Source organism: Eublepharis macularius, chromosome 13 (assembly GCF_028583425.1).
Source record: "Eublepharis macularius isolate TG4126 chromosome 13, MPM_Emac_v1.0, whole genome shotgun sequence".
NCBI lineage: Eukaryota > Metazoa > Chordata > Lepidosauria > Squamata > Eublepharidae > Eublepharis > Eublepharis macularius.
The window spans coordinates 12,129,634-12,146,458 of NC_072802.1; the positions used below are offsets into that span (position 1 = coordinate 12,129,634).

The 16,825-nt window shown below is 42.6% G+C and overlaps 1 protein-coding gene across 1 annotated transcript in view; it reads left to right on the plus strand.

Annotated features, from left to right (window-relative positions):
* DCX (doublecortin) overlaps positions 1-13,227 on the plus strand; it is a 179,428-nt gene extending 166,201 nt beyond the window's left edge. Inside the window, exons 5-6 of the mRNA XM_054995807.1 lie at positions 241-335; positions 13,171-13,227. Of these exons, the coding sequence (XP_054851782.1) occupies positions 241-335; positions 13,171-13,227 (152 nt within the window). The remainder of the gene's footprint in view (positions 1-240; positions 336-13,170) is intronic.
* Positions 13,228-16,825: the final 3,598 nt, after the last annotated feature.

A 16,825-nucleotide genomic window follows, 5' to 3' on the forward strand; every position in this document is an offset into this window, starting at 1 on the left:
GCCAAGCGCAGACTTCTCTAGTGCAGTTCATGCAGAAAATGTGGCTATTACTTGCAAATCAAAGCATGCACACCTTGGCAGTGATCTTGGAAAAGTTATTTAATGCTGTCCAGAAAATCATACTTATATTTTACTTTGTTGACTTTGGATTTCATATTTTTTTGATGAAAACCGGATGGATTTTTCTTTAACCTTTGCTCATATTTGTTCATTGCTGATTTCTCTCTTATTTTATGGCAGCAAATGGAACATCGAGCAGCCAGCTGTCCACACCCAAATCGAAGCAGTCCCCAATCTCCACACCTACTAGTCCTGGGAGCCTCCGTAAGCACAAGGTATTACGTTTCTTATACCTTACTAAACCTGCTTCAGTCTGCTTTGAGTTTCTGTGTAAGACGTGCACTATAAATACAGTAAATGCAGCTGATAAATCCAGCATTAGGTACTGCTGTGATAGCTTGCCAGAGGGGAGAACTGCTGCTCTTTAACCCTGCCACTGGACACGGCCCTGTGGTGCAACTGCAGCGCAGCAGGGATAATGTCACGTGAGGCTCTAGTGTGGTTTCTGGTCCACCCGGCCCTACAAAGCTGCAGGCGCTGGCCTCGGCTCTTCTCTCTGGGTCACTTGTTACCCAGGCTGCATGGCTTGCCAGCTTCCCAGATTGTTTCCTTACTTCCAGTATGAAAACGTTTCACCACTGCGGTCATTTATGAGCTGAATATTACGTGTGAAATGAATAAACAAAAATCCTCTAATAATCAAAAGAATGGATTATTAATGTAATCTCTAAATGTTTGCTCTCTGCAGTTTTTTGTATTTGCTGTTTTTTATGGTTTTGTGAGGCTTATTATCTGTTGATCTTTAGATTGTTGCACAGTACTTTGAGTACTATTCTCTGGGAGATCATTTTATAAATAATAATAATAAATATATCCTAGATCAAGGGTCCCCAACCTTGTAGAGCCAGCAGGCACTTGTGGAATTTTGTAAGGGAGTGGTGAGTGCCCCCCTAAAATGGCTCCTCACACCTCCTGGGAAGCAGGAAAGCCTAAAGGGAACCATACAGGGACTAAGGAAAATCCAGGTGGTTATTGGTCCTCCGGCTCCTCCAGTGGAAAACCTTGCCTTACAATAGCCTTGTCCACTTACTGAAAAAACCAATGGGCAGCATGGTGCCCATGGATACCACATTGGAGAAACCCAATCTTTGAGCATATTGGAAATGATATTTCTCTGGTGAATAGTTATCCAGTGTGCTTGGATAACTTGAGTGCAATCATTCTGTGGGAAGTAACCAAATTTGTCCCCAGAGTTTGAAATTCCAAATTGCCTAGTTTCGAAAGAAGACTAGATGCCTTAGGAATCCTTGTTGTTCAGTTTTTCTTACCAAATTTTGGACAGGGTATGTGTACTTTGCCACAGCTTTCAGTTCCTTCAGTCCTATGCATCATCTATCCCTTTGGTGTTTCTAATGTGAATTGATAAATCACAGCAAAAAAGCAATTAGTCATACTCTGCGCAAAAAGGTTCTTGATGCAGTTACCTGTACAGTCACTTCAGCGTTGCTTTTTTGTAGTGTTTTATCAATGCATATATGTGTATCAGTAACGTATCACCAGCTGATTTATTGTATATAGCCTTTGGCTGTTACAAGATTACAAAACCCTCAACAGTGAGGGGTACGAATTATATACAAACAATAGATCAGCAAGTACACAAAAAATAAGTTATAAAAGCGGAAACTGGTATCAGTAATGTAGAAATAGAAAAATGGTAGGAACTAGAGACTGTGTCAAATTGCACATGTACAAATTCCAGAATTAATTTTAGAAATCACGACCCCAGTTAACTTGGAATTGAGGAGGAGGAGAACACACCACAGAAATAAATTCTGAAATAATTAAAGAATAGAATGGGGGGAATCTACACGTGATTCTGAGCCAAATGGTGGCCTGCAATTTAATTTGCATTAACACTGAGACTTTAAGGAGGATTTTTCCCATTACCATAATCTAAAAGTAATAAGAAATATAAGGTGGGAGAATGCTGACCTAGAAAGTCTAAAAACAATTGTGCATAAATTATAGGATCAAAAGGGAGTCCCACCTCCCGGGCCCACATTGGACTACATAGGAAAGCGGCCCCAGGGACTTCCGGTTTGGGATTCATGGAGGTCTAACGCAGCTCCATTTGCGGAGCTGACCGGATTGCCGTTTTAACCGGCCGGAGGGGTGAAAATAACCCGCGGCCGACTGCTCTCAGGCGGGGAGCAGGCAAAGAACGCTCAAGACCCTAGGGTGAGCTAGATCTCGGACGAGGGGGGGCTCTACACAAGGAGTCTCCCCCCCGATCCTTGAGGTCCCACCTTGCGACGGGTCGGCTATAATCTCTGCGGCAATCTTGGGGCCAATTCGGCTGGCATAAGACCTACATACCCAAGCTTCGATCGGGGAGGGAAGTCGAGAGGAGAATTTAAGATCGAAACAGCGATTACAACCCGAGAAAGTTGAAGAGAAGGTAAAGATCGCTATCTCTTGAAACGGGACAGATTGACAAAAACAGAGAGGAAAGAAAGTAGATTTTTAAACTGCAACAGACTAGTGAAAAGGAGGTGAAGACTCGGCAGGAGTTGTATTTTAAAAGAGACTAAGTTTAAAGAAGTTATTACAAAAATCGGACTATTGTTTTGAATACCTGTGGTTTTGGAGCTGTGGGAAAAAGACACCATCGCGAGACCTGCTGTGGGAAGACGGGAGACAGGAAGTGCGTAACAACAATAGAGTGGCTGGAGGGAAGCGGCCCTTGCCAAGGGACAGGAAGTGGGGAATCGCCATTTTTGAAAGTGGAAGGGTCGTGGCTTCAGCGGAAGAGGAAGTAGGCCATCTTGGATTATAATAACATAGAGAAACCATAGAGAAAAGACGCCCGACATTTTGGATATAAAAAATTAATTTTGGCAAAGATTGGGACATTTGAAAAAAAAGGAAAACGTTTAATTATACGCCACGGAGCTGAGGAAGAGAGCAGATTCGTGGGAGCGAGCTAGAGCAAGCCCCACGATGTCGAAAAAAGAGTGGCAATCGGCAATAGAAAATTTGGACAAAAAACTTATAGACATGATGAAAGAACTTAAGGACACGAAATTGGAGCTTATTAAAGAGGTCAAAGAAGTTACACAGACAGTAAAGTCGGAGCTGTCAGAAGTGAAAAAAGGCGTGGAAACGATTAGCAGTGAATTACAAGGAACGAAACAGAGAGTCAAAACAGTAGAAGACGCGATGGAGAATTTAATAGAAACGCAACAAACAGAGATGAGATCGGTAAAGGGGAGGATGTCAGTTGCAGAAACTAAACACATGGAGAAGCAGCTTCGTTTTCGTGGTCTGCCAGAAGTTGAAGGGAAGTCAGCGCAAGAACAGATGACTGAGGTGTTGGCTGAATACCTGGGGAAGGAGGAGGAGGAAATTGTGGCTATCCTAGATGTGGCGTATCGTGTGAACTCAAGAATTGCAACCCAGAGGAAACTACCAAGGGATGTGATCGTGCAGTTTATAACTAGAAATATGAAAGAGATGATTGTGACAAAACAATTTCAAGACCCATTGGAGATCGATGGCAAGACGATTATCATAATGAAGGAATTGCCCAGATCAGTGTTACTGGACAGGAAAAAATATAGAGTGTTAATTCAGACTTTGAAGGACATGAACATTAGGTACAGATGGGAGTTACCGGAAGGAGTGTCCTTTGAGTTTGGAGGGGCAAAAAAGCGTATCAGATCTGAGCGTGAGATGGAGAGATTTATTAAGGACAATGAAAAAGACTTACCAACAAAACCATGAATATGGAGTGTAAAGTATTATCTTGGAATGTAAAAGGACTAAACTCACCGAATAAGAGAAAAAATATTTTTCATTGGCTACTAAAACAAAAATGTGATATTGTTTGTTTGCAGGAGACCCATATTAGAAAACAGGATGTAAAATATTTAAAATCTGGAAAACTGGGCAAAGAATTTGTAGCGGCTTCCAACAAGAAAAAAAGAGGAGTGGTGTTGTATATAAAAGAGGAGCTGCAGCCAAAATTTGTTATGAGAGATGTGGAAGCTAGATTCGTAGCAGTGGAATGTAATTGGAACTTAAAGAGAGTGTTGGTAGTCGGACTTTATGCACCTAACGGTGCAAAGGAAAGCTTCTTTGAGGACTTAAGGAAGCATTTAGACGATTTTGTATATGACCAGATAATTCTTGCTGGAGATTTCAATGGAGTGACAGATTTGGAACTAGACAAAAAGACTACAAAAGTACAAAAGAAAAGAGGATTATTGCCAAAGCCTTTTTTTGAGTTGATTCAACAAGAGACTCTCGAAGACGTATGGAGGAGAGAATATCCTAAAACCAGACAGTTTACTTTTTATTCTGCAAGGCATCTTACATTATCAAGAATTGATATGATCTGGGCCTCAAAGGACTTAGCGTTATGGACTAAGGAGGTAGAAATAATGCCGATGGTAGGCTCAGATCATAACCCAATTATGTGGAAATTTGGAAAAAGGAGAAAAAGAAAAGCCTGGAGAATAAATGAGGACTTGTTACAGGAAAGTGAGAATATGGAAACATTAAGAAGAGAGACTAAGTTTTTTATACAATACAACGTGAATAAAGAAGTACCAACCAATAAAGTTTGGGATGCGTACAAGGCGGTTGTAAGGGGCATACTAATGGACTTAAATGGCAGAGCAAGAAAAAAGAAAGAGGAGAAAAGACAAGAGATTGAGGAGAAAATAAAAGCCAAAGAAGCACAGTTAAAAAAGAGACCAGGGAAAAAGAAAATATATCAGGAAATCAAAATTCTTCAAGAACAGCTAACAGCAATGAGTAATAAAGAATTGGAGTGGAACCTTAAAAGACTGAATCAAAAAGCGTTTGAGGGTGCTAATAAACCTGGGAAATATTTGGCATGGCAATTGAAGAAGAAAAGGGAAAAGAAAATAATAAATAAAATCTGTGAAGAAGATAAAACGTACTTGGAGCAGACTACCATTAGTAGAGCCTTTTATAAATTCTATGCTAAGCTGTATAATAAAAAAGAAGTAAACAAAGAATCAATAGCATCATATCTGGAGAAAACCAAACTTCCAGAAATCTCGGAAGCTTGGAGAAATAAGTTGAACAGTGAAGTAACTGACGAGGAAATAAGCAAGGCAATACAATCCGCAAATCTAGGAAAGGCGCCAGGGCCAGATGGACTTACGGCTAAATTTTATAAGACAATGGCCAATGAACTGGCACCATTCCTAAAAGAGGTGATGAATGGAGTTTTTAGGGATCAAAGGATTCCAGATACTTGGAGTGAAGCGAATATATCATTGATCCCAAAAGAGGGCCAAGACCTGACCAACGTGAAAAATTACAGACCTATATCACTACTTAACAATGACTATAAAATTTTTGCGAAGATATTGGCGGAGAGATTGAAGGGGTGGCTCTCGGAAGTCATAGAGGAGGAACAAGCAGGCTTTTTGCCAGACAGACAAATAAGGGACAATTTAAGGACAGTGATCAATGCTATTGAATACTATGACAAGCGTTGTGACAAAGAGGTTGGTTTCTTCTTTGTAGACGCTGAAAAAGCGTTTGACAATTTAAACTGGGACTTTATGTTTGCCACTATGGAAAAGCTACAATTGGGAGAAAGATTCGTCAGAGCAATTAAGGAAATTTATAGAGACCAGACTGCAGCAATTGTAGTGAATGATGAACTGACCAAGAAATTGATGATTAGTAAAGGAACAAGACAAGGTTGCCCGTTATCTCCATTGTTGTTCATTTTAGTATTGGAGATTCTGATGATACAAATCCGACAAGATGAGGAAATACGAGGAATAAAAATAAAGGACTATTCATATAAGGTCAGAGCATTTGCAGACGACATAATGTTAATCGTAGAAGACCCACTGGAGAACATGCCAAAAGTGATAGACAAGATCAAGGAGTTTGGAGACTTGGCAGGTTTCTTCATTAACAAAAAGAAGTCAAAGATATTATGCAAAAACATGACTAAGCAGAAACAACAATTGTTAATGGAAACAACGGATTGTGAAGTAACTAGTAAGGTGAAATACTTGGGAGTTGAGCTGACTGCAAAAAATATAGATTTATTCAAGAATAATTATGAAAAATTATGGACTCAGATAGAGAGAGACTTGATTAAATGGAATAGATTGAACCTGTCATGGCTGGGCAGGATTGCAGCAGTTAAGATGAATGTGTTACCAAGAGTAATGTTTCTGTTACAGACAATACCAATCATCAGAGACTCTAAACAATTTGAAAAATGGCAGAGGAAAATATCAGATTCTGTTTGGGCAGGCAAGAAGCCTCGAGTGAAAGTAAAAGTTTTACAAGATGCAAAGGAGAGAGGCGGAATGCAACTGCCCAATCTGAGACTTTACCACGATGCAATCTGCCTAGTTTGGCTAAAAGAGTGGATGACATTAAAGAATAAGAAACTATTAGCCCTAGAGGGATATAAAAAATTTTTTGGATGGCACGCATACCTATGGCACGACAAAGTAAAGGTCAACTCGATGTTCCTACATCATTTTGTAAGGAGAAGTTTATATACAATCTGGAAGAAGTACAGAATTTACTTACAAGAAGGAACCCCCTTGTGGGTGGTTCCATACGAGGTGATAGATCCGAGAGCTGTTGATAACGAGCAACAATGTTTAACATACAAAGAAATAACTAAAATTGAAGTATCTAAACATAGAATAAAGACGCAAGAGGAACTATCACCTAACTACGATTGGTTCCAGTACAGACAGATTAGAGATTTATACAATTCGGACTCTGCAAGAGGGGGCATACGAACAGAGAACTCGGAACTAGAGCAGACCCTTCTTAAAGAAGACAAGAAAAGAATATCCAAGGTATACCAAGTACTGTTGAAATGGTATACTGAGGATGAGATAGTTAAAACACAGATGGTGAAATGGGCTATAAATTTCAATAAAGAAATAACAATGGAGGCATGGGAATACTTGTGGAAAACTACAATGAAGATAACGACATGTATCAATATTAAAGAGAACATTTTCAAAATGATCTATCGTTGGTACATGACACCAAAGAAGATTGCGCTAGGGAACTTGAATACTTCTAATAAATGCTGGAAATGTAAGAAACATGAGGGCTCCCTCTATCATATGTGGTGGTCGTGTGAGGTAGCTAGGCAGTTCTGGGGGGAAATAATAAGAGAAATGAGTGAAATTCTACAGTTTCAAATAAATAAGAACCCAGAACTCCTGCTGCTAAACTTGGGAATGGAGGGAATTCCAGCCCATCATAGGACGTTGATTTTTTATATGACTGCAGCAGCTAGACTTTTGTATGCGCAGAAATGGAAAGTACAAGAAGTGCCAACTATTGAAGATTGGATCTACAAATTGCTGTATATGGCTGAAATGGACAAGATGACAAGAAAACTGAGAGATCTGGACTCAGGGCAGTTTAACACAGATTGGGAGAAGCTGAAACAATATTTGGAGAAGAAATGGGAGGTGGGAGGAAAACTGTGGCAGTTTGAGAACTACTGAAGTATAATAAAAGTATAAAAGAGAGGGGTGACTTTACCGGGGGAGGAAGAGAAATGTGAATTTATAAGCAGTTAGATTAATAGATTGATATATACATAGATATGTATAGGTTAACTGATAGAACATTGATAGAGAATAATTAATGACAAGGTTTAAACATGAGGATTGAGTAACTAACAATATTTTCTTTCTTTGATAAGATTTATATGCACCAAACTGAATGTACAGAAGAGTTAAATTGATTGATTATGCGAGGAGTTATATAGAATTACCATAAAAAGTTGAAATGAGTAATATATAGAGAACAAATCAAATTGTTTGATTTAAATGTGGGAAATTTTTATGGTTTATGATATATAGGTTAATATAGAAATATTCAAAACTGGAAAATGGGATAAATTGTTTATCTAACGACGTATAACTTGGGTGTATAATAAGTAAAGGAGTTATAGATGTACTGCTTAATATAATGGAGAATGTATATCTGTTTTAGACAGAGGAACTTAATAGAAGTAAGGGAAAAGGGACAGAGGGTGGGAAAGCTGTTGGAAGTCAACAAAAGGGGGGGAAAGGGAGGGGGTTAGAAACGAAAATTAGGGGAAAATTGATTGTAATGTAAAAATAAAAATGTTCTAACCCAATAAAAAATTAAAAAAAAAAAAAAAAAAGGAAAGCGGCCCCAGAATCTGTACCATCTTGTAAGGTCCCCTCCAAGTTTCCCCCTCCTCCCTGGGGGAGGCTGTGTGGTGGACCAGCACCCGATCACCGACACAAAAGCTCTGCCTCTTTGTCCCCCAATCGTAGGCAGCCTTCTGCTGCACCTGGGCCCACACCCACCTGGGTTAAATCCATAGTCCCTGCTTCCAGGGTGGTGGGGCCAGGCAATTCCGTTGTGGCCGGACTCGTGGTTCCTCTTCACGCTGAGTCTCCTGAGGCCGGCAGATGGAACTTAGCGGGGGCTAGCTTAGGGTAGCATTGAGCCCACCCAGTCGGGGCGGGGAGATGGGGCAGCAGCCGGGCCTCAGTCCCCATATGGGCCACCACTTTGTGAGCGTTGCCTGCCGGAGTGTCAGAACCAGAGGAGGGTGCTGTCGCCAGGGTTGCCCCCTTTCCTGCAGTGGGTGCATGGAGGAGCCTCAGAGGTGGATGTGGATGAGAAGGAGGAGGGTATACAGCACCCTACTCCCTCTCTTCCCTCCCCATTGGGAGAGGAGGGGGTATAAAGCACCCTACTTCCTCTCTTCCCTCCCCGTTGGGAGAGGAGGGGGTATACACCACCCTACTCCCTGTCTTTCCCTGCTGGGGTGACACTTGCCAAACCTCTGCTCCCCCCTACTCTCCCCCTTCCCTTTTGGTGGCTTCCCTGTCCTTCCTTCTGTCTCCTCCCCTCTCTCCGTCGCCCAGCTACTCATAATTGGCCCCTCCTGCCACGCCCACTTTTATGGGGCAGCCCTCCAGCCTTCCTCTGCCCCCTCTGGTTCTGCCCTGTCCCCCCTTTCCCTGCCCTGCTCCCCGCCTGACAGGTGGCCCTCCCAGCCCATGAGAGGGCCCTCCTCCCTATCCCCTGACTCAGGGCTCCTCCCTGGCCCCGCCTGGCCCCTGCGCAGTGTGGGGCTGGCTGGTCCGGCCCAGCATCGGCATTCCCATTGGAGGGCAGGTGCGCCACCATGCTGGCCAGGTGTTACCGCACCCCGCGGACTTCCGCCGCCCGCCTGTTCTCTCAGCTGGTGTTTCCCAGCCCCAATGGCCAATGCCAGCCTTGCTCTGCCAGCAGTGGTGCGGGTTGCCAGCATCAGGCCGCCCACCTCGGCCCCAGCTGGCTCTGCTGCAGCCAATGTGCTGCAGCCCCTCCTGGCCCCGGGGGTGTCATGGCCCGCCATGGGGGAGGCCATGCGGACCTTCCCCCGGCTGTTGGCAGCCACTTCCTCCATGGCCCTCATCGGGACCTGGCTGTCGGGCCTGCCAGGAAGTTGGGGCAGGGGGAGGCCTCCATGCCCTGACACTCATTTTACAGCATGAGTCTATTTAGAATTCTCCAGGAAAGGGGGACAAATGTGAATCTTTTCTCAAGCATTTTCCAAGACTGTTCTTATTCAATTATATTTGATAAGATGTGATTCCAAATCACAACAAACAGGAGGTCATCTGTCACAAATTGGTATAGGGAAAGGACCTTGGCATGGCATAATTTCATAGAGTCCACCCCCCAAAGTAGCCATTTTCTCCAGGTGAACTGTTCTCTGTGGCCTGGAGACCAGTTGTAATTCCGGGAGATCTCCAGCCACTACCTGGAGGCTGGCAACCCTAAATTGGTACTTGGCACAAATTGATCAAAGAACCTCAGTAATCTTTCCAACAATCCTGTAAAGCAGGCCAGTGTTGTTATCACATAGCTGTTGATGGTGAGCTGAGGCTTGAGAAAGTCAGCTTGCCCTACATGACTCAGTGAGTTCATGGCTGGGGTGAAATTTTAAGCAAGAACTACCAGTACTGAGGCACATACTCTTCTCCACAGTGCTAAAGAGGCTTTATAGGAGGTAGGCCTTTTCCATGTTCCATGTTCCCAATTAGGAGGCAAGGCTTGGCATGGACTGAAAGCAATTTTCCAAGAGGAATTTCATAGGAGAAATTGTAAAGGAATTCTACAACTACGCTTTCAGGTTGTGCCTAATTGGTGCCCTGTCATCCTCTGAAAGAGGCCTAGAGGGGGCTCTCTCGGATCGCCTACTGCCTCACTGCCAGGAGATGCACTCAGTGAGATCAACAGCTATGAAGCTGATGTGTGCTGTCCGTCAAGGAATCAGTTACGATTCGGGACAGATGGGGCTGGCTTGCTGCATGATGACGTCACACACAGTCCGGGGGGGGGGGGCATGCGGACTCTGAGCACGCGCGTGTGTAGGGGCAGCCGCGGGCACCAGAAACCCTGGTGTGGGACCCTGGGTATAGCATGGCTGGGAAAGATCTTTGCCTGAAACCTTGGAGAGCTGGTATTTGTTATATAAATGCCCCTACTTGAAAAGACCTCACTTAATTTCAGGCTTGTCCCAGATTCTTTTGCATTTGAGTTCCAAAAAGGATTTTTTCCCCTTCCCAATTTCATTCCTCCTTACATGACTTTTGCCACTCAGAAATCACGTACCGAATGTGATGCCATCACAACGCCACAGCAGTTTTCCTCTCCATTTGTGAAACCCCGTACCCCCCCTCCCATTCCTTTCCCTTCCCAAGCCCCCCCCCAAACCCTTTATGTTTGAAAAAGGGACATTGTTGACTTATAGATGACACACAAAGGATTCCTTCTTGCTTCTAGCAAAAGGTTTTTTTAGAGCAGCTGGGATTCTGTTGTCTGCGGCTGTTGATTTGGTTTGATAATTGTTTCACTCGAGTTTTATTTTTCTCAGTTTTATAAACTGAAAAGAAAATGTGGTACAAGCCAAAGGATTAGGCACCCAGCTCCGGTAATGTAGAAACTCTCACTCCATTTACGATGGCATCACTTTTCAGTTTCCCCACCACCTTGCCACACAATTGGCTGGTGGACCTAGAGAATGGGAACAAGGAGTCTTATATTTTGATGCTGTCACATCCCAAGATGACTCTTTCTATATGTTATGAAGGAGAAGATAAAAACAGGGCATCACTTTCAGTTTCTTTGTGGCATATGTAACATGTACTTCAGACTCGCAGAGCTACTTATCTTAAACTTGCCAGGGGCAACTGATTCTCTGCCAGTTCATTCCAACCTCTGATTTACCCTTTGAATGTGCAAAAAAAGAGATCAGAAATTAAAAAGAATTTGAGGGTTGCAAGCAATTGGATCAACAACTAGGGCTAGGAGATCAACAAGCTTAGCGATAGGAATTTTATAGAAGTGACTTGACAGTTAACCACGATACTGTACTGAAAACTGAGGGAAAGATCTGCTGAAATATGAGTGGAAACTAGGCACACTTCTCACACTGTCAGCAATCAGTAAATCTTTTTTCTCCAATCATGAATAGCCTAAAGTCCTAGCAATTCTGCCCCATTAAGCAATGAAATAAACGTGGATATCTGCAATGCTCTATGCAGCCGTGCTAATATTCCCTTATAAGGAGGTTTTTGAACAATGTCGAGGTTATGCTCCATTCTAAAAGCTGTAATGTTCTCTATAATTACATTTTGCTGGCACTGTCATAGCAGTTTTCTGGGACAGAAACGCCGGTAGGAACTCTTGGGGTTTGCTGGTGATATCCTGTAGTTTTCATGCCTTTGTGCCAGCAAGACGGATCATTGCCTAGAAAGGAAGCCTGTTCTCCTTTAAATCACGAGCTTATGGATGACAGGTGTTCTCATTTTCAGTGACAGATGGGTCTTGAATACTAAGGTGCACCAATGCAGACGGCTCCGATTTTTAGCTTTCTTCCTAGGAAAAACCACCAGAAGTAAAAACAGACAGTAATAGCACAGAACCCAAATGGCATGAAGCCCCACCAACTTTGAGATAGTTTTCTTCCCCCATATCTGCGGGTCTGCCTCTTACCATATGTGCCCTGGAGGGTGCTGTGATCAGCCAATAAAAAAACTGCTGGTGGTCTTTGGAAGCAGGGAGGCTCGCCTGGCCTCAACCAGAGCCAGGGCCTTTTCAGTCCTGGCACCGGCCTGATGGATGCTATGAGTGAGCCTTCCTACTGATCTCGTGGGCGGGGGGGCAGCATAATCCCCTGATTTTATTTTTTCCACCAGCTAGACCGTTGCCGCTCCTCCATTTCCCACTCCATGGAATGTTTGGTTGAGGCTGGAAATATGGGCCACCCTCTAGAGAGTTTTATTACGAAATTGTATGCTATTTTATGATGTTAATGTAAATTTTATTGTAAATTTTAACACTGATGTCATCCTCTCTGGGCCCATTCACAGGGAGAACGGATTATAAATTCAGTAAATCAAATCAATCAAATCAAGCCAAGTGTGCAACTTGCACATAGTCCATTCCGCATGTCCCATGCTTCACTCTGACAGAAATCCATGGGCCAGAGCTTAAAAGGTGGGGGGACTCGTGTTGCTTCCTTCCTGCGGATTCTAGAGGAGGTCTCTAGTTCAGGGAAGAGTTCCCCCTCCCTTCTTGGTTTCAGTGAACTGAGACCAATCTGTTTTACAGACTTGCATTAATTTTGCATCAGGGCTTACCCCGAAGAATTACTTCGGTAAGATAAGAATTCATTGTTAAAGATTCCTAGTCCTGCCACTGGTTCCCTGAATTATAATTCCCAGACTTTCCCTGGGAGTTGAAATAATCACCTAGTAGAGGGGGTAGAGGATTTGTGTTTTGCATAGAAGGCCCTAATTTGAATCCTTGGCATTTCCAGTTGAAAATGATCACAGAAAGCAGGTGTTGGGAAGACCCTTTCTATGACTGAAACTCTGAGGGAACCCAGCCAATCACAGTAGATTCCGCTAGGCAGACCAATGGTCTGGTTACATAAAATATTTCTGGATATGCAAGTCTCGATGATGTCCAAATCATTTCTTGTTAATGCAGAAGAGGATAATTGTGGGAGTTAACACTTCTTCTTTCTTCTTACAGGACTTGTACCTGCCTCTGTCCTTGGATGATTCTGATTCCCTTGGAGACTCCATGTAAAGAAATCCGATTGTCCATGTGTATAATACACACTTTGTTTTAGATGCAGCACAGTCCTTCTGCCAAAAGGAGCAGAGGGGTCACTGGTGCTTGCAAACCAATCCAAGGACACAAAGTTATGTCTTTCCCCTCCACCATTATGGTTTACCCTCTGTGCCACAAACCAACACCAATCAACCAACAGAGATAAAGGGATACCATGATATGAGTAACTTCATAATAGAGCAAAACAGCCATGGCTGGCAATTTGGGGTCAGGTTGTTCTTGAGCTCACGTCCTTTCTAATCTCTCTTCTCCTTTTCTGGGGTGCTACATATATGTTTAGCTGCAGGGAAGTTGATCTTTTTTGTACAAGCTTTGTATTAGTACATGTCATAATTCTGATAGCAAATGTTCTAATTTTGTCCTAAGGCCAAAAGGGAAACATTTCTAGCCACCAGCACCTTTCCCACAAATACTGATAAAAACCAGCAGCAATTCTGCAAAAAGCAGACCTGTTTCCTATTTTGTCTTTCTGAGGGTTCACACCTGCATGCTGCATGATGCCAATTTCTGTTATTCAATCCAACAGGGAAAGAAATCTGTTAAAAGATGCCAAGACAAAGTGGGTTGTTTCAATATCAAGAAATGCTCAGTAAAGAGTTTCATAAATATAATTTCATGCTCAAATTGGACAATGAGGTAGATCTTAATAAATGCACAAGGATATTTCAGCTGTGTTGGTTTTTTATTAAAAAAGCGTAATATATAACTGGCAATAAAAAAACAGTCTGGCTGATATGAAGTTATTTTCACTGCCAAATGGTATCTCTCTATCTCTGTGTAGAATATTAATGCCTTGTAAACAGCCAACACTGAAAACACTGTGAAAATTCTGTTTTCAGGTCTGACACTTCTAGGTAATTTTTTAAAATAACTCACACTTTTATAGAGGAGAACAATTTTAGCTGTGTTTTAGAAAGTCTGTACTTCAATCTCCTTTTTTAAAAAAACTGGTGACTTTCTTTTGCTTAAAAAATACAATTTTTTTAAAAATGTACAAAAAAAGTTCAAAACAATAACTGTTTCAAAGTTGCTGCCAAATTGGCACTAGAGGTACAAAAACCGGGAGGGGCTGCATGGGTGGTGGGGGACAGGGATATTGCAATCAATTCAATATTTTGAGAGTGTTTATAACATGTTCCGCTTACGTTTTGCATTTTCTATGTTTCAGTTCACTTAAACTAGGGCCAGATGCTCCAACTGTAGAACTGTTAGGGGTGTTCATAGAGTCTTTTAAACAGCTCTTTCTTTTGGAGACAACACTTTGTAATGAAATGGAAAGATGAAGGAATCTTTTTATTTTTAATAACATTGGTGCACACTGCACAACTGTATGCAGAGCTGACCATTTTTCCTGGGCCCAGGAAAGGTACCAGGTGGAACATGTTGACTTATTCCTTATTTGGGGGAATAATTTGGGGGAAATTTTATCAAAGCAATACCCACACAAACCAACCTTTGGGTGGCTTCTCAGCTCTGCTTGCAATGTCTTTGCAACCCCTTGTGATTATAGAATGTATTACAGCCATTTGTTACAACTGGGGGTTCTTCCCCCCCCCTTTTTTTTCCTTTCTTTTTTTTGACAATTTGTGTTTTTGTTTTGCGAGCTGCCTTGGGCAATTTGCTTAAAGCGGAAAGAAAAGAAATGAATCTTCGTAATAAAGAAACCATAATCAATGGGCTACTGAACTCTACAGGAACCCTTGGCTGTGATAGGAAAACTAAGCTTGGCTGCTTCTAGACATTGATTGGAAGGTAGTCTCTGCGTTTTTTTGCCATGGACATCTTTGAAGTTAAATGTGAATATGCCAGGCTCGTGATCATTTTAAAAAGGAGAAGATTTGGAAGTAACTGATGGCTGCAGCGGTAGGGACCCTGCGTCTCAAGCACAGAGTACTGCCCTACCATTTGTTAAACAAAACAGTTAAGACCTGGAATTCCCTAACCACTATGTCACTGTTTCGCCTAATATACCTAAACTTTGGTTCAGAAGATTCGGCATTTGTGAATGATCATGGTCAGATTACTACGGGGAAGGCTGGCCTTGAGGACAAAGCACAGGGAAGACTTAAAGGAGAATTTTCCCATTCTGTGTTTGGAATCTGACAGATTTGGTGTGTCAATTGGAGCAGGTCTCTTGGTTTCTTGGTGCCTCAATTTACCTTATCTGTCAAATGGGGACAGTAATACTTCTCTACCTCACAGGGAGGGATTGGGGGATTGGGTTGGCAAGTGAGTCATTTTATTAACATCACAAATATGTCTTTGGATCAACTGGTGACAAGAGCTGTATATAATGTCCATAGCAGTTGGTGTTGTGTTAATAATAGTGGCTGCTTCCTGATGCTAACCAAGAAATTACCTTTGCTAAAATAGCCACATGGCCATGATCCAACAGACCTAGTCCGTGCACACAGTGGGCTTTTACTCTTGTCAGCTCCAGGAATGTGAAGGTCATTCATTGTACCCCCTCCTCCTCCAATCTCTCCCTCACATAGCCTGTAAAGGGGGCCCTCTACCCATATGGGGCTCTGGATCGTGGACTATAAATGTAGCATAGATTGTGAACTCCTTAAGCCAACACTCCAGTTGAATTGGAGGTTATGTTTTGTTTGTGAAATTTCAACTTCGGTCCAACATGGATCTTCTCTCTTTTCTCTGTCTTGCTCCCAGTCTGTGCTCAGAGTCTGTGCACTGGAGGGAAGTCAAAAAGGAACAGTTGTTTCCGATAAAGAGGATAGGTCAGGACTCCATAGCAACACAAGTATGGAGGAGTCAAGCAAATGACGCTCCATCCAAGATCTAAAAGCCTTGCTCTACTACTCGATTGTTACTTGTTCAGTAAGATGTAAATGATCAGAGCCACGCTGAGCAATGAAGAACATACCACTTCCCCTTTTCTCATAAGCCACTCCTACATGCTCTTGGACACGATCCACTTGATTGCTGTCTATGCGCGAAGGCCTGTTATTGGCATCAGTACTGTGGAGTCTTTTGAATGTCTAATATTCTGTTCCCTACTTGTCATCAAAGTCACTTGCACAGCAGACAAAACTTTCAATTTAACATGATAGTTAATTGGAATCTCAAAGGTAGGGCACCTCTGAATGCCATGTATTGGGAGCAAACAGGAGGACTTACTCTTCTTGTAACCTCCTTGAAGCATCTTTCGAGTGCCTGTTGGACTAGACAGGCCTTTGGTCCGTTCCTCCAGGGTTTTCCATAGGTTCCTAAGTAAACTATTGTTTACATGGAGTAGGTTTCCCCCATCTTCCATCAGCAATATGTTTCTTTAAAATAGTTCAGCTAGAGGCATTTATCTTCAGTTGCACTTACAGAGACTGGTCTGAGAGCCTGATCCAATAAGAACTCCATTGCCTGATGTACATGGCTGTACGGACCGCTCTTCTGAGTAGGGGTTGGTAAGGCTGGGATTCCTTATAGTTCATGTCGCCACACATTGCATCAGCAAAATATACAGAGGCCTAGTGGAAATAGAAGGTTCTTTTTTCACAAGGAAAAGAAAAGCCATTCAAACCTGCAAAAGTGAAACAGG